Raw genomic sequence first — 18,932 nt, 5'->3', positions numbered from 1 at the left:
CGTGTCTGACTGCTTGCCGCACCGACCAACACAAAAGCGAGGTCTCTTCCCGGCCATTTCCCATCAGCTTTCTCTTCGAGCCTGTGTCCTGCCAGTAACATCACGCCCAGCGGATCGACACTCCTGCCAGCCACATCCCCTTCTTCCAATTCTTTGAAGATGACTGCGTCCACTGAGCCCAAGCGCGACGACGCGGGCCAGCTCGAGTCGGGCCCCGACACTGTCCAGCCCGTTGTGTCTCAGACCGACGGCGCTGCCGGCAATCTGAAGGAGGGCCTCGAGGGAGTCGAACTCGACGATGCCGCAAGGTTCTTGGCGAATGCTGAGCACTTTGGTCCTCTGACGCCCGAGAAGGAAAAGAAGCTTCGCAGGAAAATCGACTTTATTCTGCTGCCAATTGCAAGTCGCATATGCAATGCAACCCTTAAACATCCTTGGCACTCTTGCTGACCTGGATCGCTTTAGCTGCTGCTTGCTGCAACGCTCGGAGCCGTCGACAAGGTTGAGATTGGCACTGCGTCTCTCTATGGGTTCCAGACCGACAATGGATTCCATGGCCAGCAATACAGCTGGTTGGGCAGTGTTCTTCCCCTCGGCGTATGTGGCCCCTTTCCTTCCCATGCCGGAGCATTGTGCTAACCAAGGACAACAGACTGTGCTTGGTCTCATTCCCGTCTCGTACCTCATCCAGCGAATGCCCGTGGGCAAGTTCCTGGCCACTGCTTCCCTCCTTTGGTCCATTCTCACCATTATCTACGCTCCTTGCCGCTCCTGGAGCGGCTTCATGGCCCTGAGATTCTGGATGGGCTTCCTCGAGGCTGCCATCACCCCGACCATCACGTACATCATCGTTGCCTTCTACAAGAAGGAAGAGCAGGCTCCTCGCAACGCCAGTAAGTTGTCATCACACCACATGTTTCAGAAGCCCATACTGACGGGCCATGCTAGTCGTCTTTGCGTACATCTCGTCCATCTTCAACGGCTTCTTCGCCTTCGTCGTCGGCAAGATCCCCGGCTCTGCTCCCTTGTTCAAGTGGCAGTATCTGTACATCATTACCGGCTCCATCAACATCGCCTACAGCTTGTTCCTCTTCTTCATCCTCCCCGACGGCCCCATGAACGCCCGCTTCCTCACTCCTGAGGAGAGGTACCACGCTACCCAGCGTCTGGCTTCCAACCGTACTGGTATCGCCAACCGCGTTTGGAAGTGGGACCAGGTCCTCGAGGCGTTCCTCGACGTCAAGGTCTGGCTCGTCTTCCTGTTCAACATCGTCATCAACATCCCCAACGGCGGTCTCGTCACCTTTGGCTCCATCATCATTGGCGATCTGGGTTTCAGCGCTCTCAACGCTAGCTTGCTCACCATGCCATTCGGTGTCGTTGCCACTGGCGGCGCTTGGTTCTTCAGCTACATTGCTTCCCGCTGGCACAACCGCCGAACTCTGGTCGCCTGCATTGCGCTCCTCCTGCCTATCCTCGGCACTGCTCTGGTGTATGCCATCCCGCGCACGAACCAGGCAGGCCAGTTGGTCGGTGTCTACTTTATGTACTTCTACTGGCGTAAGTTTCTAATTGCTTTTCGTCCTTCCCTCGTGCCCATTCTGACATTTCCTGCAGCGCCCTATGTTATCGGCATCTCCCTGCCCCAGGCCAACACCGCCGGACAGACCAAAAAGGCCGTGACCTACTGCCTCGTCACCATCGGCTACGCCGTCGGCAACCTGGTCGGCCCGCAGACCTTCCGTGCCGACCAGGCCCCCAAGTACACCGCCGGCGTCGTTGCCATGCTCATCAGCTACTGCATCTGCATGGCCATCCTGCTCACCTACTGGGTGGTCGCCACCTGGGAGAACAGGCGCAAGGACCGCATGTACGGCAAGCCCGAGGCCGTGCACGAGGGCACTCTGGAGGGCTTCGAGGACGTTACCGACAAGCACCAGCAGAACTTCCGGTACACTACGTAAAAGGCTTTCGTAAAATCTCGGAAAGAATGAAGGTATCTCGAGAGGAATCTGGTACTAGATAGCTTTTCTGTACTTCCAGCAGGACAATCAATTCAAGCATCAAATATTGTCCCGACAACAATGGCTCTGCATCTATTTGGCTTGAACGTTAGGGTAATCATACTGTCTCCGTGCATGTTCTTCCTTGGGGAAAATACTGTGTCCTATCAATACTTAGCAATGAAGAATAGATGGATGTCTACTTCTAGGAGTATACTATCTCTGTAGAACTCTGAGATTTACTCTGGGAATCGCCATAGGAAGGGAAAACGAGCAGTGTTTTCATGCTGATGTTTTGCAATTGACCGATTAAGTCTTTGTACGTACAGGCTTAGGCTAGACTCAGTGCACCATGTCTGTTCCTAAGGATCGTCCAACCCTTCAAGGCCTCTTGCCGACTAATATCTCGTGCTTTCCAAACATCCTCGATCACCTTGCGTGCCTTCTTCACATTTCCTAGTTGTCTTGTGTCCTGCAACGCACTGAGACGCTCCAACAGGAACATCCGGTCTTCTTCCCACTCCGGCCGCATACCCAGCGTAGCGACGATAAAGAGAGGCCACAGGAGAGCATTGGTTCGCATCGAGATGCTGGGCATCAGCTCTAGGATTCGCCGTGTCGGGCGCTCAAGTAAGGTGTCTTGAGGCCCGGCGTTATCGATTCTCGAGTAGAGGTAGATAAGAGCAGCCAGCCGCTTCGTCTCGGCTATGACGGCATTCTCATCCTCGAGGTCGAGAGCAGGCTCAGCAATGTCGTGCAGCCTCCTTTCGATGGCATTTCGTTGCATCCGCCGATCCTCTCTAGACGACTCATCCTGGCCGAGAGTGGCGAGTCTGGAGATCTCATCGATGAGATTCAACAGCTCGGTCCTGCATCCCGTGAACGACTCTACAGCAGAGTCCGTTTGCCGAAAGCGGTTATCCGGCCAGTTTAAGGGCTCGCGAGCCGGCAATGCCGTTGCGGCGAGAATGTCGTGGTACGAGAAGTAATCGGCGGCAAACTGGACGATGCTTTGCTGCTCTTCGTCTTCGATCTGGCCTTCTATGTTGTTGTTGACCAGGTAGGAGCGCACGAAGTTGGAGTGAAATGTCCAGCTTTCAGAGCAATCTTGCGTGATCTGTTCCATCCATGTGAGCCTAACTTGGCACGGTAGAATAGGCATGGAGGCCTTACCTCGAAGAAGCAGAGCATCAATGTCGACAGCAACACCTGAGCCTGGCTTGTCCTGCTCGTCAAGCCCCAGCTGGCACCCAGGGAGTCAACCTCCACCTCCCTCCTCAGGAGGTTGAGAGCTCTCGCACGATGATCCCATATCGTCGTCTTGAACGTGCTGTTGCCAAGATTGTGAAGCTCATTTGCTGATACGGCAAGGATGCAGTGGAGGAGTGGACCGTCCGGAGACGATGCAGCAACGCGGAGGAGGATGTCTCGATATGGGTTGATGAGTGTGTTGATGACACACTGCGGCGTAATGCATTTATCAAAGTACTCCCACAGGTAGGTATGGTGATTAGCAAGGGGTAGCGGCGACAACGACCGTGATGGTGGGAAGAGAGCAAGCGACTGGTTGGGCTCGGAACCGTCCCAGGGTGTCAAAGGGGTTGAAGCTCGTGTGAGTGATAAGGGTGAAGAGACGGCTGGCGTTGAAATGGTTGTCAACGTCTCGATCTCAGACGTGGCATCAGAGTATGTAGATAACGCTCCTCCAGCATGTTTTGAAGTGGGCAGAGCATGGAAGTCATCGTAGCCTGTGTTGAGAAACATCCACTGGAAGATGCGGTGCCATCCATTGCGGGCCGGCGGGCGTCTCCTCGCCGGGGTTGCTGGCGGCTGCTGGTCATGCACGTAGACAGACTGCCAGGTCAGCCTGTAATCGTAGGCACAGACGAAGCCCAGCCGCTCGCAGTGGCGGCAGATAGGCCGTTGCTCTGCAGACACGCGGTTAGTGAATGCACGAGGCCCGAACAAGGTCGAGCAGGCGAGGCTGAAGACATACCTGGACACTTGACCCGCCTTTCTGTACATGGGGGACGGATAGAGCGTCAGCAAGGGAAGAACTCAACAGGGTCTCGGTTGGATGGGACAGGAAGCAAGCAACAAACCTCGACACTTCCAGCAGCCGGTCCGAGTGCGGATCTCCGGGCGTCGCGTCCGTTTGCCTTCTTTGGAGCGGACCATGTCGAGCAGCGCGCGTCGGTGGTCCTGATGTCGGAACGGCAGTCGAGTATGATCAGGGTATTCTTTCTCAGGTCAGACCTGCTGTTATGGCTGCCACGGTAAAAGTGGAAGGGGGTAAAATTGCAAAAGTTGGCGTGCGAGCGCGGCGGTGGGCAGCGCCGTAGGAATTATCTCCGCATCTCCACAGCCCAGGGCTAGTGTCAGTGTCGCATCCTTTCTCGAGCCAGAATGGGGCGCCGGAGGGGCTGCTCTAGCCATTCATGATTCGACGTCGATTAGACTAGCCTCCTGAGATCAGATAGTGTGTCATCATCACGGCCGAACGAGGGCCAGAGACAAGATCGGCTGATGAAGAACACAGAAGAGCACCAAGAACACGTCCCATCCCTGGGCGTGAGCATTGACAAGGGCGGCAACGACCGCCATCTTGCCACCCGCCTCAACATTGACGAGTCCAAGGGCCTCGATCATGAATTCATCTCCGTGCAATAACTACCTAGCGTTGACACTGCTGTTGATACAGCCTACCTAATCACTAACCCTTTTTCAACCCCCAGGCACTCCATCGCAGAATTCCCCGACTTTTTGACCCACCCTTTCCCCGCAGGAGTGGCCACACTCTGTTGGTGTTATCTCATGCACGTCGATTCGGCCTGCCTTTTTCCCTGGCATTGCCTGGACCCTGCCTTCAATTACCGAATCTTGGCGTTATCTTTGTCCGAAGATTCATTGTCGATTGGCCTCACCTCTATCGGTTGACGCTTGCCAGTACTTGTACCTCGTCGATTAATGTTGCCTTTGTGAACCCATGACCATTCGACAAACCTTATGTTTTCGTGAGAAATCTCACGGTATCGGAGAGGAGGCACACCGACATCGGCAACCTGAATCAGACCACAGGAGACCTGGATCTTGACTTGCGAGGAAAGTTGCATAGGTTTTAACAAGCGATTTTGGCAGACGAGGGAGCAGTTATTGGAGCCTCTGGAGGGCATCAAGGTCTTCTCCTCGACCCAACAACGCACCCCAAACATGGACGCCAACACGAACATCCTGATCCTTGGTGCGGGCACCATTGGTCTGTCGACGGCTTATCACCTGGCCAAAGCCGGATATAAGAACGTCACCGTTCTCGAGAAGAGCGCATGTATACCCGCCGACCTCTCTGCCGGCAATGACTTCAACAAGATCGTGCGCGCCGAGTACGAGGAGCCATTTTACACAGAGCTAGCGCTCAAGTCGATCGAGGCATGGCAGACGCCGCTCTTTGCTCCGTTCTTTCGCAAAGTGGGATACTTGATTGGCAACTCCTCGACGGCCCCGGAGAAGAGCAGGAGGACTCTTGAGAAGTCATTGAGCACCATCGCCTCGCAGCCGGCATACAAGAACAAGGTCTCCCTATTCAAGTCGCGCGAGGACATTCGCGCCATCGCCCCGGTATTCGATGGACCTATGAAGTGGCAGGGCTACTTCAACCAGCATGCGGGATATGCCAAGGCCGGTGACGCGCTCATTGCTGTGTACTCGGCATGCTGTACCCTGGGCGTCAAGTTCTACCTTGGCGACGCCGTCGAATCGGTGACCTACGATGGCGACAGGTGTACCGGTGCCAAGACTGCCTCGGGTCGTACTCATGCGGCAGACATTACTGTCTTCGCCCTCGGTGCCAACCTGGCCACCGTCTTGCCCCAGATTGGCAAGCAGGTCGTGGCAAAGGCCTGGCCCGTGGGCCACATCCAGCTCACAGCCAAGGAGGCTGAGCCTCTGCAGGGCATCCCCGTCACGTATGCTCGCGACCTCGGGTTCTTCTTCGAACCGGATCGCCGCACGAACATACTCAAGCTCTGCCCGGCCGTCGCTGGCTACACGAACTGGAAGTCCGACGGCTTGTCCATACCAGTCTCGACCGACGACTGGATCCCTCCCACAGACGAGGCGAGGATCCGGAAACTGCTCAGAGAGACGCTCCCAGCGCTGGCAGACAGGCCGCTGATCAACAAGAAGATCTGCTGGTGCGCCGACACAGAGGACTCGAACATGATCATCGACCATGTGCCCGGGAAGAAGAACTTGGTCGTTGCCGGCGGCGACTGTGGTCACTGCTTCAAGTTCCTGCCGATCATTGGCGAATGGGTCAAGGACATGCTGGAGAAGGGCCAGCAGACCGAGGGCAGGTGGCGGTGGAAGGACGGCCAACAGGGCGGAGGCGACGTGAGTTGGAGAGTTGGCGAAACCAAAGATCTGAAGGAGTTCAGAGCCAAGCTGTAATCAAGAAGACGGCTTTCTCTAATTCTAATTCATAGTGTAATTGTTTCTAACCGCAGATAGTAGGGCTTATAGATCCATTTCTTCATTGCCATGGGGTCAGTCAATCGTGATGCTGCATTTTTACGTATGTCAAAATCATGGTCAAGGAAACAAAATTGGCCTTGACGCACATCATACTCTCTGTCAGTTTCTATCAAGTTGAGAGTTGCCCTACATGGAACTTATCTGGCTTTGCTTATCTCGTTATAACATGCGATTATTGACACCTTTGCCTCGTCACTCGAGCTTCGCCCTCGTTCCCAGATCTTCAGCACCACGTCATGCCGCTTATGTTCCATAGCGTACTGGTGTGCAAAAGCACCGTCCTTGTCCTTGATTCCGATGTCTGTTGACGCTGTTGAGAGAAGCGCAGTCAGAGACTGTAGCCGCCGTTCCTCTTCTTGTTCCAGTATCGATGCTCCAGCAGCCAAGGGTCCCCACGGGACCTTCTTAGTCCCATTGCAGAGATAGTGCAGAGCAGTCTGGCCACATTCGTCCTGAGCGTTCAAGTTCACTGCGTAATACAGCAACTTGTACACGAGGTCAGGATTCGGAGGATCACAGGCAAGATGGAGAAGCGTGCGTCCTAGGCAATCTTGGGATTTAATGTAGCTTCGCTTCCGTTTCGCAAAGTCATCGAGGAGTTCCAGATCAGGCCCAAACAGAGTAAGGTCGTGAATTTCCGGGCATAGGAACTGCCGACGAGGGGGTTCCAGGGAGAAGGTGGCAGGCAAATTCTTCATGACACTGCGAAGTTTCTGAGAGATGTGGAAGTACCTTGCAATCTCCTTTGGAAAGTCCGGAACCACCCTCGACACCAAAGGTCGCCTTTTGAGAGCCACGCGTATCAAATGTTTCTGACTGTCCATTGCTGCAAGCCACTGTTCTGATTCCATGAGAAAGTCGATAGATTTCGAGAGCATCTTCAACGAGTACGCCTGCCCTGACGAGGCTTCCCGTGACGCATATCCGGATCCAGGCTGGAACTTGGTGTGACAAAGTGCAACCCAGTCGCAATTCACAGCTGACTCTGGCATTTGAGTGCCCAGGAGTGCTGTCTGGACTAGGAGGACCTCCGAGGACTTGTCATTGCATTGTCTAGCCGTTGTCATAGCCTGGGCGAACAGATTGGAGGCCCGTTCCGATACAGACACACTTAGTTGCTCCAGCTCACTTCGAAGAGAATTGATCGTGTATCTTGCATGCGAGGATATATTTGCAGCCTGAACCGAGGCGCGGAAAACCATGGTCCACCACTGGGTGATCAACATACTGAACGATGCAAGTTAGGCTTCATGAGTGACAGGATCAATGGGCTCATCCTTACTAGTGCCATATATGCTCGGGAATCGTTTCGTGAGTTTGGAGTGCTCCATTGGTGGTTAGGGCTCTGCGCAGCGTTCCGTCCGTTCTCCGGCTTGCCGAACAGGCAAGGCCTTTGGATTGGCAGCGAACGCATTTTTCGCCCGGCCATTTGCGCTGCGCTGGCTCGCACTGGGTTCTTTGGCTTGAGCATTTCGTAGTACACGTCACGAACAGTTCTCGGACCGTACCTTTTTCTTGTCTTTTCTGCAAAAAGTACATTTGTAGTACGAGTAGGGCTTTGGCACTCGCTGGGGGCTGCCTGGTGTCGCGTCCATGGCTGTGCCGTGTGCCGAAGGAGCAAACACGGCATGCCGTGCTATCTAGCAGGAGGAAATGCCACGATCAACAGGCTCGAAGACTGGCAGCTCTTTTAATTGCGAACATTGCGACAGGCTGCAGCCAGATCTGGCGGCACTCGCATTGCGACATGGCGACGAGTGTGCCTGCGCTATCCTCCCGGCTGCAGATATCACACCCGCGGGAGCATCCTATTCGCTCTGTCATGCGTGACCCCTGTGAGAAAGGCGCCCCCTCCATGGTCGCAACATTGCGAAATGCATTCAGTACAGAAGACAAGAGACCAAGCCACTTCGACAACTAGGAAAAAGCAAAAAAAAATATGACAGATGCCCCGATACCTCGAACCGGCTGATGATCCGGTCTCCCGGGCGGCCCACCTTGATGGTGCATACAATCCGATTTGCTGAGAAGCGCTCCTAGTCCTGATGAGTTCTTCGCCAAGTTTACGATTGCGGTCACTCCCGCATGCTTGTCAGAGATCGAGGCTGACTTCGCCACGAAAGCACTCTTTTCCCATTTAGGATGCTCTCCATATCCAAATGGCGGATAGGGTTGGCCAGTAACATAAACATATTGTCCTTTAATTCCTCACCTCGCTCAAATAATGCCTGCGACCTGACTCTTCTCTTTCATGCTGATGTCCAGAGATGGAAGCGCTTTTCTCCTCTGGTAAACCGTCTTGATCGATGAGCTATTCGTCAGAGAAAAATGCAAGAGCTCTCAAGCGAAGCTATTATCGCCTTGGCTCTTGGGCTCACTTTTGGCATCCTATCTTTGCTCATCGCCGTCATGACTTGGTGGGAGACGAGGTCTACAAGAATAAGGTCTGAGACGGGTAAGCATCAATCCCTCAGCCTCGTGGTATGACTGGCTTTAACCTCAAAGGGCAGGCCTTCCTGATGAACCGAATCCTCGCAACTTCGATGACAGCCAGAGGTCTTCTTTAGGTGCTATTAGACAGGGTGGAGGCGTATCACCACCAGCTGATACATCCCGTGGCGGCGACCGTGGCGACTACGGGACCACGTTTATATCAAACGTGGATATGTCAAATACTCACAGTTCTCCTGAATATGCCAGTCATCGCCAAGAACATACATATGAAGCGAACCACTCGACTCTACCGGGTAATGGCGATTCGTAAACCCTTTGTTTGTGGGCAAAGACACTGCACTGCCCCCAATCAAGAGCCATGGGCGAGAGGTCAAAGAAAAGCGGATCTGGTTCAGGGCTTTAAGAACAACATCGGAAAAGTTAGGAGAAGCCGGGTCTGAAGGCCTTGCAATCAAGGAGCGGTCGATCTATCTCTATGAACAAATAAATCCTTTTCATTGGGAAATATCATAGTGTCTCTGGAACCAGAGTATTGTGTCATCATGTCTCGTCAGCTGGGTCTAGATAATCGTGTTTCCTGACTTCCTCCGGACAGAAATTGGCCTGAGAATCAGGGTACTAGTGAAAGAGACACCGGGATGCTAGGGTTAGTCCAATTGCAGGATATAGGACAAGATCCTGGGTGAACTCTGAGCTGCTACTCGCAGAATATCAGGGATGGAACATCAATACGGTCTAGAAGGAGATCTGCGCAGAATTTAGTCTCATAAGGGGAATGCATCAATTTTAGTTACCACAGGGGGAGCGTATCAATCCTAGTTTCAAACCTGATCTGTGCAGATTTTGGTCTCGCAGGGATGCATGTAGCTGTGAACGAGTCTTAGATAGTTACTGCAGTGAGCTACACAGTTAAATTGTCTTGCTCCAATCGATGATACTCAAACCGATGTGCCGCTGCAATGACACGCATAGCCGAGAAAGACTCTTCACATCACTACTGTAATAGTAAATGCTGACAATAGCTGGAAAGTAACCCTCCAGCCCCTCGCCGGAATCGATCTCGAAGTATAAATATACTGGAAAAGTTTCGTGGATCTCATTTCAATTTCTTTAGTCATCTCACGTCCGATTCATTGTAGCTTTGTTGCGGAAGAGAATCGATTCAACCCAAGATATCCGCATCCTAGGTCGCCATGTCACGCCAATGTCCTCAGAACATGAGAAGGCAACGCAATGGCAGAATGACCTTTCTGCCACACGTTGTTGATCGCCTGGCGAGCAAGAGGCCTACTGCCGGGTGGGCCACAAGGATAGCAGGATCCGATATTCTTTCAATAAACTATTCGCAGTGGCCTGGCTTGGTGGCTCACGAACCATTGGTTCCAGCCTGTGAAAACTCGCCGCACTAGAGACAGCGATGCGCTGTAGTACGTCGCCTAAATACGGAAGGCGGCTAGAATCTTCCAATTTAGGTAATCTGCAGGGGGCCTCATTTTCTCACCATTTCCCCCCGTAATTACTTGAACATTCCTAGGATCGACACGGCCTAGTTGTCCCGCCAAGTGGGTGTCTGAATGGTTGACGGAAGTTCATCAGGAGCTACCTCAATCTTAACAATCAATATCCTTGTCACATCCTTGCCCTAAGAACTCGGAAGGGCTATCCCACTACCTAAATCTGATGGGCTTGATAGATAGTTAAGTACTTCTGTTAGCAGTCCGTCAACTAATCTGACCATCACTTGCCTGCGGCTGTCCTGGGGCGAGGCAGGCGGCGACTACAGTCACTGGCATGGGTTGGCTTCAGCGGAACGGGATCATCAAAGCAGCACTCAGAAGTCATTGATCCCGTCCGATCGTAGCGCGGCAGGACGCGAGTGAGACGACGGGCGCCCGGGTATCTGGACTTCGGGTACAGCGCGGCCGTTGGGTGGGACTGAACGGTGGGATACAAGTGGGTGTTGGATGGCAGCGGATTCCAACGTGGCTACACTATCCGGTACGGCCACACGATCGGATGCAGCTACACAGTCGGGTTGATGGGTGACGCCGGACCAGATGCGGGCGGTGCAACGGGGCACTGCGGATTGGAGCGGTGGTGGTGTGGCCCTCGGTCCCAGTGCTTGGTCGTCGCAGCGTTGGCATGTCGCAGGGTCAAGCTAATGCCGGGAGGTCCAAACCTTTTGGGGCTTACAGTGATGGGCTGAATTCGGGTGCGGTCTCAGAGTGGTGGCCACGATAGCTCGGCGGCACCTATTGCTAGGTATCGTGTGCTCACGTAGTTGCTGTGACCTTGGTTAGCGAGACCAAATCGGGCCATGTAGAACGATGTCTTGACATACATCGGGCCAAATGATGCCCGCTTATCCTCGCAGCCCTGAAAACTGGCTATGTAATGTTCCTGACCTCTCCCCGGAACAACGCTGTTGCTCATGAAGCCTTGATGGAAAGGCTAAGATGTCGTACCTTAATCACGCACGATCCGACTCCAGCACCTGCTAAAGTGATGCTCGAGGCCGTGCGAGTGGAACGCCAATCACGTGTGCCGTCTATCGTGGAGCTGCTATCAAAGCAACATTGTCATTATGTGCTTGACAAGTCATTTCAAGGTATACGAAATGAGCCTTTCGTTATCATGTAGGTTCTATGGTTCTGTCTGCAGAGCGCGGAACCAAGTCGAGTCGATGACATGTCTGCGGTAGTCACACCTCGGGCAACACTGGCGTTCCCAAGCCAATAATCTTGAGCCACGAAGCGTATATGTGCGACTTCTACTCCAAGATCTGCCAGACGCCAACTGGAACTGTGGCAGTGGAACAGCAATTCACAAGTGGAAAGAGGGCGATGGCCCCGTTGCCGCCATTTCATGTACACGAATCTCGAGATGACAGGCGGAAGCTAGAGTGACTGATCATCAACTTTTTACAGGGCGCATCCATTGCGCCTTGCCTTTGTGGCGCGCTGCCCCTTGGAGAAGTGGTCATCATTCCTGTTGACATGGGAATTCCAACCACCCAGGGAGTCGTGGATGTACTGAAGCAGACCCCGGCTGATATTGCCATACTGGTCCCTTCAGTTGTGGCAGAGCTCGCCCAGGTATGTATGGTGATGAAGATTGCCCCAAGCTTCCACTGCCAGAATGGCGTATCTTAGAATTTGGCCCTGCCCGACTATTGTGCTGCCCATCTACAAGCCATTCTCTATATTTGGGGCTACTTACCGCAAGCGCTGGAAGATCGTGTGGCAGAGAAGATCTACCTGCGTTGTCTCTGGGGTTCCAGCGAGACTGCGATCGTTCCGCAGCTACTGCTGCCAGAGTTGTTGCCCTCTGAGCGCTCAAGCAGAAACTTGTGGAGGTATATACGGTTCTCACCCTGGACTGGCGCCGCATTTGACAGGCAGACCGGGAACACATACGAGCTTGTATTTGGGCGTGACAATGTTCAGATAGAAAACCAGCCCTGCTTTGCCGTCAGGGGCTCGAGAAGACCAAATGACACAGATTATCGGACAAAGGACCTTTTCGAGCCCCATCCGACGATCCCCGACTTGTGGTGCTGGCGAGCCAGGCTCGACGATATTATCGTCTTCCTCAACAGCGAGAAGACCAACCCAGTCTCTGTGGAGCACGAAATCGTCGCTAGCAACCCCGAGCTGAGCGGAGTCCTTGTCGTTGGGAGCCAAGCGTTTCCAAGGTGGCCTACTGCTAGAACCCGTGTCAGACAAGCCCTTGACTACGGCTGAACAAGCGACGCTGACTGAGCGCGTTGGGCCGAGCGTGAAGAGGGAGAATCAATCTGCTCCTGCGCATGCCCGAGTGGAGAAGTCGTTAATCCTCGTCGGTTCACCCGACCGTAGATTCATGCCTGCCGGAAAGGGCACTCTTATGCGCGGCCCCAGTATCAGCCAGTATGCCGAGGAGATTTATGTCATGTACGCAGCTGCAGACATGGCAGAATACGAGGAGGAGGAAGCACCTGGTAGAGATCTACTATATGGCTTTGGACGTAGCGAAGTCACAGGCCTCATTTGCAGGCATGTTTGTAATGTGACTGGATGGAGGGAGCTTGCTGATGGGGATAACTCCTTCGAGAGAGGCATGGACTCGCTTCAGAGGCTGCAGATCTCACGAGCTTTACGTCGCCAACTTTGACGACCCAATTTCGCACTTTCTAATCTGTATCAGAGGCCGACTTTGCTGCAGCTACCAGGGTTCTGATGAATTGCGACGATGACATGCAGGATAAGATGGAGACCTTAGAGGAGCTCCTTAATACCTACCGGGAGCTTATCCGCAAGATCCCGGTGCCAGCCAGGCAATAAATTCCTCGAATTCGGCGACGCGACCGCTCAACGCTCTACTCACAGGCTCGACTGGCGTCGTAGAGCTTATTTGCTTGGATACTTGCTGGATCGTGACGGGATAGGACACATAGTGTGTCTGAATCGAGGCGTGGATGGTGGACGAGCTGCGCAAATCAAGAGCTTCGATGCTGCGGAACTTCCCAAGAATGGCCTCGATGAACGTGTCGAGTTCTTCCAAGCCAGTCTTGAGCAGCCTTCACTCGGTCTGAGTATAGACACATATAGGCGCTTGGGCACATATGTTGGTCTCATCATTCATGCGGCGTGGCCTGTCAACTTCAATCTCCCACTTTCTGCCTTCCGGCCTCAATTTGCCAGGCTGGTGAACCTTCTCACCTTTGCTACCTCTACAGACACTATTACCAAATTCGTGTTCATTTCCTCTATATCCGCTGTCGAGGCATACAAAGATGGACCGGCACCAGAGGCAGTTCTCACGGGTCAGCCAACGGTTGCAGCATCCGTTGGCTACGCTCGCTCGAATTACCTTGGCGAGGTACTCGTCGGTGATGCCGCCCACCACTTGGGAGCTCGTGTCCTCACGACAGTCATCCGCTTGGGCCAGGTCAGAGGGCCAGTTCTCCGACCAGGTCTCGGGAACATGCGGGAATGGTTTCCCAGCATGATCCTGAGCTCCCTCCACCTCGAACAGGTAGGTGCCTGACACTTTGGGCTCGCTTTTTGACAACACCGACTTCGTTCCCGCTGACCCCCTTGCAGAAGTCCTGGCGGATCTCGCGCTGGCGACTGGAGGGGATCAACCCACCGAGAAGTGTCCTTTGGTCTTCAACATCCGCAACCCGCAACTAACGCACTGGAGAGATTTGATCCCGGCTGTCGTTGAGGCCGGAGGCCTTGTTGGTTGGCCAGAAGAATATACAAATCGTTCCACCAGCGACATGGCTGGCTAGCCGCGTTCGAGTGGTGAAGTTCACGATGGGACCAGAACAGATGTTTTTGTCGCGCAGAACCCGGCGCTGAAGCTGGCTGATTTCTTCGATACCTTGTGGTCGGCAGGTGCAGGACTGGTTTCGGGCCAGCCTATGGTGGTCGAGAGAGCGATGGCGGCAAGTCCGGCTCTTCGAAAGCTAGAGCCCATTGGGATAGGCTCGATGCGGAAGTGGGTTAAAGAGTGGCTCGCTGCATAACAGCAGTGAAAGCTTCGATGATGGTAAGGGTAACACTTCTGTTGCTACCCAATATTCAACATGCATCTCTTGAAATAGCTTAAATAGCTATTTCACTCGCTCACATTTCAAATGATTGTAAGTGAAGTTCGCTGGCAAACAAAACCTCCAGACTGTGAATCCATTTCGTAGTGCTGGCGAGGATCTTGGCACGGATCTGAGCGGTAGTGTTAGCAGAAGGCCAATTTCTAAGCAGATTCCGGATCCAATTCCGACCATGGCCCACCCCGTGTCGGAAGTTCGGATATGGACCTGTGGCGATCCTCCATCAAGAAACAATATATACCCAGAGAACGACAGCGGGCGTGAGAAAGACGACCTCAATTCCTATTCAGACACCAATTATGATGTATACAGAAGAGCAACTGGCGCTCTACTTTGCGCGCATCGGCCTGTCGGGTCCGCAGGTGCCCAAAGACCACCAGCACGGCGGCGATCCGCTAGCGCTGCTCGCAGAGCTTCAGAAGCGCCAGATCGCTCATGTCCCGTTCGAGGACCTCGACCTGCACTACTCAACGCACCACATGCTGTCGCTGGACCTGGATGACCTGTTTGAGAAGATTGTAGTCCGCAGGCGTGGCGGCTACTGCATGGAGACGAATACCTTCTTCGCTGCAGTGCTGCGGAGTCTGGGCTTCACGCTCATCACCTGCGGCGCAAAGGTCAAGTTTGGCGAACGGTTTGGCCCGTGGTATGTTCATGTTTACTTGAGGGGTCCTAAGAAAAGGCTAAATTGTAAGTTCTGACACTGCGCAGGAGCCATATGAACAACATTGTGATTATCAACGGCAAACGTTACATGGTGGACGTCGGCTTTGGAGGCAACGGACCCGTCCGGCCCATGCCCCTAGACCATGGGGTCGTCGTTGACCGCATCCTCCCTTCCAGGATGCGCGTCGAGCACAAAAGGCTACCACAGCACTCCGAACCCGCACAGCGGCTCTGGGTCTTTTCGACGCAAGACAATGCCGACGCTGAATGGGTTGAGCAATATGCTTTTGCCGACCTCGAGTTCTTTCCCGAGGACTTTGAGTCTATGAACTGGAAGATCATGACGTCACGAACGATCTGGTTTACCAAAATGGTCACGGCCTTGAGGTATATCCTCAACGAGGAGACGAACGAGTTGGAGGGCCAGATGATCCTGCACCACAATTATGTGAGACGGAGAACCGGGACGGAGAATGAGATACTTGTGAGACTGGAAAATGAGGAGCAGAGAATCAAAGCGCTAGCCGAACATTTAGACATACACATCACAGCCGCTGAAGCCAAATGCATTCGGGGCATGGTTAGTGAGTTGGGCAAGAATCAGTGGCCATCTGGCGCATGAAACTTGACTCCAGGACGAATAACTACACAGAGCATAGACAATAAACATTCAAGCTATCAAGCTATCAAGCTATCCACACTAGCAGCAATGTCATGTAGGTATGCATGCAGGCCTTGGGCTAGGCCCAGCAAATAAAAGTGTTGATCTATTTTGGGCCTGCATGACGGACTGACCTAACTTGTAAGGATGGCTGACGCAATCGTCTGGGCTTCACTCACGCTGACCTCACCCCATACAAGCTTTCGTATCGACTTCCGAGACCTCGCTTATCGCCAGGAACAAGGTAGTGTGCATCACACTCAACATAGCAAATGTACACGTTCCTTCCCTCTCCACAGCCCAGGTCAGGGCCACAGACGTTTCTGCAAGGTCTACATTCTTGGAGCGAGCCGACAGCGCTAGATTACCCGGTACACTCCCCGCAAACGCTGGTTGCAGGCGATCATCTGATGTAAGAGCATGCCGATGTTCAGTGCCGTTCATAATCAAACAGCACCGCCCAAATCCGCGTGAGACAGTGCTGTGGAACGTCTTATGAGGACGGATCTGACAGGCTCAAGTGTTGTGCCTCGGAATGTCGGGTCTATGATGCAGAATGATCGGCCACGCGGGCAGTGAGATCCTCGTCGTGACGCAGATCTCATGGCTTAGCATTAGTGCTGATAAATCTGCAAAAGAAAATATAATAATATGGTGAGCTAAAAGGTGCGCAAGCCCAGCCGTCTTGGCATCTTCTCTTGACGACTGTTGTCGCATATTGTTCTCTATTATTATCATTTCTCTAGGCCAGCATGAGGTTCCCAACCAGGCTACCCGTTAGCCTCTGTCTCTTAGGAGTGCTGTCAACTGTTACAGCTCAAATCCCCGTTCCAGATGAGAATAGCCGCGCCGACTCAGACTTGCAGAAGCGGACCGCTGGTCCAAACATCCTATTCGTGATGTCTGATGACCAGGGTGAGAGAGTTCAGGGAAATCGAGATGTTCGTCCCTCACTAACTGGATCAATGGTACAGATTTGCACATGAACTCGATGAACGCGATGCCAAATGTTCAGAAGCTCCTCGCTGAGCAGGGTACAACTTACAACAAGCACTACTGCACCAACGCTCTCTGTTGCCCTTCAAGGGTCAGTCTGCTGACGGGAAAAGCGGTCCAGTACGTGGGCTCACACACAGTCCTCCTAACGAGAAGTTATTGACAATAGCCATAGCAACACCAATGTGACCAGTGTCGTCGCCCCTTACGGTTTGTTTGAGGGGCCATGTCTCGGGGAACCTGACTGACGTGATCGGATAGGTGGATATCAAAAGTTCGTCAACACCGGACTGAACAACGACTATCTCCCAATCTGGCTGGAGAAAGCCGGGGTCAACGCCTACTACGTTGGGAAACTCATGAACGAGCACGGAGTCGATAACTATAACAAGCCGTTTCCTAAGGGATGGAAGAATAGCAAGTATGGCTCTCTTAGCTCTCCATGGACTGACCTCGTTGCTGAGCGGGACAAACAGCTTTCTTCTCCAGCCCGGAACGTACGACTACGTGAACACAACATGGTCGTACGATCAGAAAAAGCCACAAAATTTCCCCGGACAGAACGCCATCAACCTGATCACCAACAACAGTTTAGAGATGCTCGACCACGCCGTGAATGACGGCAAACCCTTCTTCTTGGCCGTCGCTCCTGCCATCCCACATGTCGGCATCCATGCTACCGGTGGTACATATGTGCCAGAGCCTGTCGACAAATGGAAGAACGCATTCACAGACGCAACGATACCACCGACAAAGAATTTCAACCCCAAAGATGTAAGTTATTCATGAACAAGTACATGCATGAGCGAGCGCTGACATAGTCGTAGCCTAGGTAGGTAGTATGGACTACAAATGTCTGATATGCTGACTGGACCGGGCTAACAAGTCTCAGTGGAGGTGCTTGGGTCAAAACTTTGCCACAGCTTACCCAGGACGAGATTGACAAGCACAACGAATTCTATCGCGCTCGGCTCCGCGTTGTTGCCGGGATCGACGACATGATCGGCGAATTTGTTGCTGCGCTGGAGAAGAAGGGCATCCTGGACAATACGTTCATCGTGTACACGACCGATAACGGCTACCATATCGGGCAACATCGGCTCGGCGCCGGCAAGAAGTGCGGGTATGAGGAGGATATCAATATTCCCATGGTCATTCGCGGCCCCAATGTGCCGAAGAACAAAGCAACAGACATTGTCACCACGCACACGGACCTGGCCGCGACCTTCATGAGCATGCTTAAGCTGAAGGAGCAGCCCGGAATGGACGGCAAGGCCATGCCGCTTACACAGAAAGCGCTGGACGACAACAAGAACGGTCCATCCGAGCATGTCAACGTTGAAATGTGGAGTTCTGGTACCTACAACGAGAACCCACTGATCAAGGCTGCGGCGACAGTGTACGAAGAAGATGACGAGGAAGACGTGAAAGTGCAGGCCGCCATCCCGGGGATTGGAAAGAACACGTACAAGTCTCTCCGTCTTATTGGATCTGGATACAACCTGTACTACTCCGTTTGGTGCACCAACGAGCATGAGCTCTACGTGAGTCGTCATAGTATCCTTACGCCGATCGTTTGAACTGACTAGAATGCATAGAACATGGTCGATGACCCGTACCAAATGAATAACCAGCTTGCCGACTTCAAGGCCGGCACTGACATGAGCCAGATCAAGGGAAATATGATGGGACATCCATTGTCCAAGCTGGTTCCCAGAATTGATGCTCTGCAGCTGGTCCTCAAGTCGTGCAAGGGTGCTAGTTGCCGGGACCCGTGGAAGACACTGCACCCACAGGGCAACGTGAAGAGCCTCTCAGACGCTCTGAACCCAGAGTTTGACGCATTCTACCAGAACCAGCCCAAGGTCGGATTCACCGGATGCAAACCGGGGTATCTGATCGAACTGGAGGGCCCTCAGAATGCAAAGCCCTATTCGACGTAGTAAGTCTTTGGGATAACATCAATGGGGCATCGGACCAATGAGGGCAGACTGATATTATGAAACGGATAGAATGTGTTTAAATT

At 53.2% G+C, this 18,932-nt stretch overlaps 6 protein-coding genes across 6 annotated transcripts; 4 read left to right on the top strand and 2 right to left on the bottom strand.

Moving 5' to 3' along the window:
- Nucleotides 1-159: 159 nt before the first annotated feature.
- E0L32_005922 (uncharacterized protein) lies at nt 160-1,964 on the top strand (the record flags this gene model as incomplete). Its single annotated transcript, XM_031140497.1, has 5 exons — nt 160-285; nt 466-597; nt 653-893; nt 949-1,560; nt 1,618-1,964. The coding sequence occupies 5 exons, from the start codon at nt 160-162 to the stop codon at nt 1,962-1,964; spliced, it is 1,458 nt and encodes a 485-aa protein (XP_030995430.1).
- A 370-nt stretch (nt 1,965-2,334) lies between these two features.
- E0L32_005921 (uncharacterized protein) lies at nt 2,335-4,181 on the bottom strand (the record flags this gene model as incomplete). The annotated part of the gene is made up of 3 exons (XM_031140496.1): nt 2,335-3,120; nt 3,177-3,931; nt 4,106-4,181. 3 exons carry the CDS (start codon nt 4,179-4,181, stop codon nt 2,335-2,337), a joined length of 1,617 nt encoding a protein of 538 aa, XP_030995429.1.
- Nucleotides 4,182-5,213: 1,032 nt separating this feature from the next.
- On the top strand, nt 5,214-6,449 carry E0L32_005920 (uncharacterized protein; the record flags this gene model as incomplete). Its single annotated transcript, XM_031140495.1, has 1 exon — nt 5,214-6,449. The coding sequence occupies one exon, from the start codon at nt 5,214-5,216 to the stop codon at nt 6,447-6,449; it is 1,236 nt and encodes a 411-aa protein (XP_030995428.1).
- Nucleotides 6,450-6,670: 221 nt separating this feature from the next.
- Nucleotides 6,671-7,759, bottom strand: E0L32_005919 (uncharacterized protein; the record flags this gene model as incomplete). Its single annotated transcript, XM_031140494.1, has 1 exon — nt 6,671-7,759. The coding sequence occupies one exon, from the start codon at nt 7,757-7,759 to the stop codon at nt 6,671-6,673; it is 1,089 nt and encodes a 362-aa protein (XP_030995427.1).
- Nucleotides 7,760-11,983: 4,224 nt separating this feature from the next.
- E0L32_005918 (uncharacterized protein) lies at nt 11,984-14,262 on the top strand (the record flags this gene model as incomplete). Its single annotated transcript, XM_031140493.1, has 6 exons — nt 11,984-12,082; nt 12,140-12,658; nt 12,714-12,966; nt 13,173-13,291; nt 13,470-14,007; nt 14,072-14,262. The coding sequence occupies 6 exons, from the start codon at nt 11,984-11,986 to the stop codon at nt 14,260-14,262; spliced, it is 1,719 nt and encodes a 572-aa protein (XP_030995426.1).
- Nucleotides 14,263-14,882: 620 nt separating this feature from the next.
- Nucleotides 14,883-18,849, top strand: E0L32_005917 (uncharacterized protein; the record flags this gene model as incomplete). Its single annotated transcript, XM_031140492.1, has 10 exons — nt 14,883-15,229; nt 15,295-15,833; nt 16,727-16,825; nt 16,885-17,026; nt 17,082-17,116; nt 17,168-17,327; nt 17,383-17,680; nt 17,734-17,738; nt 17,799-18,450; nt 18,505-18,849. 10 exons carry the CDS (start codon nt 14,883-14,885, stop codon nt 18,847-18,849), a joined length of 2,622 nt encoding a protein of 873 aa, XP_030995425.1.
- Nucleotides 18,850-18,932: the final 83 nt, after the last annotated feature.

This window comes from Thyridium curvatum (assembly GCF_004353045.1).
Source record: "Thyridium curvatum strain D216 chromosome Unknown NODE_32_length_403697_cov_78.906415, whole genome shotgun sequence".
NCBI lineage: Eukaryota > Fungi > Ascomycota > Sordariomycetes > Thyridiales > Thyridiaceae > Thyridium > Thyridium curvatum.
Note: the sequence above shows the minus strand (reverse complement) of the source record. Positions and strands in the feature narration are given on the sequence as shown.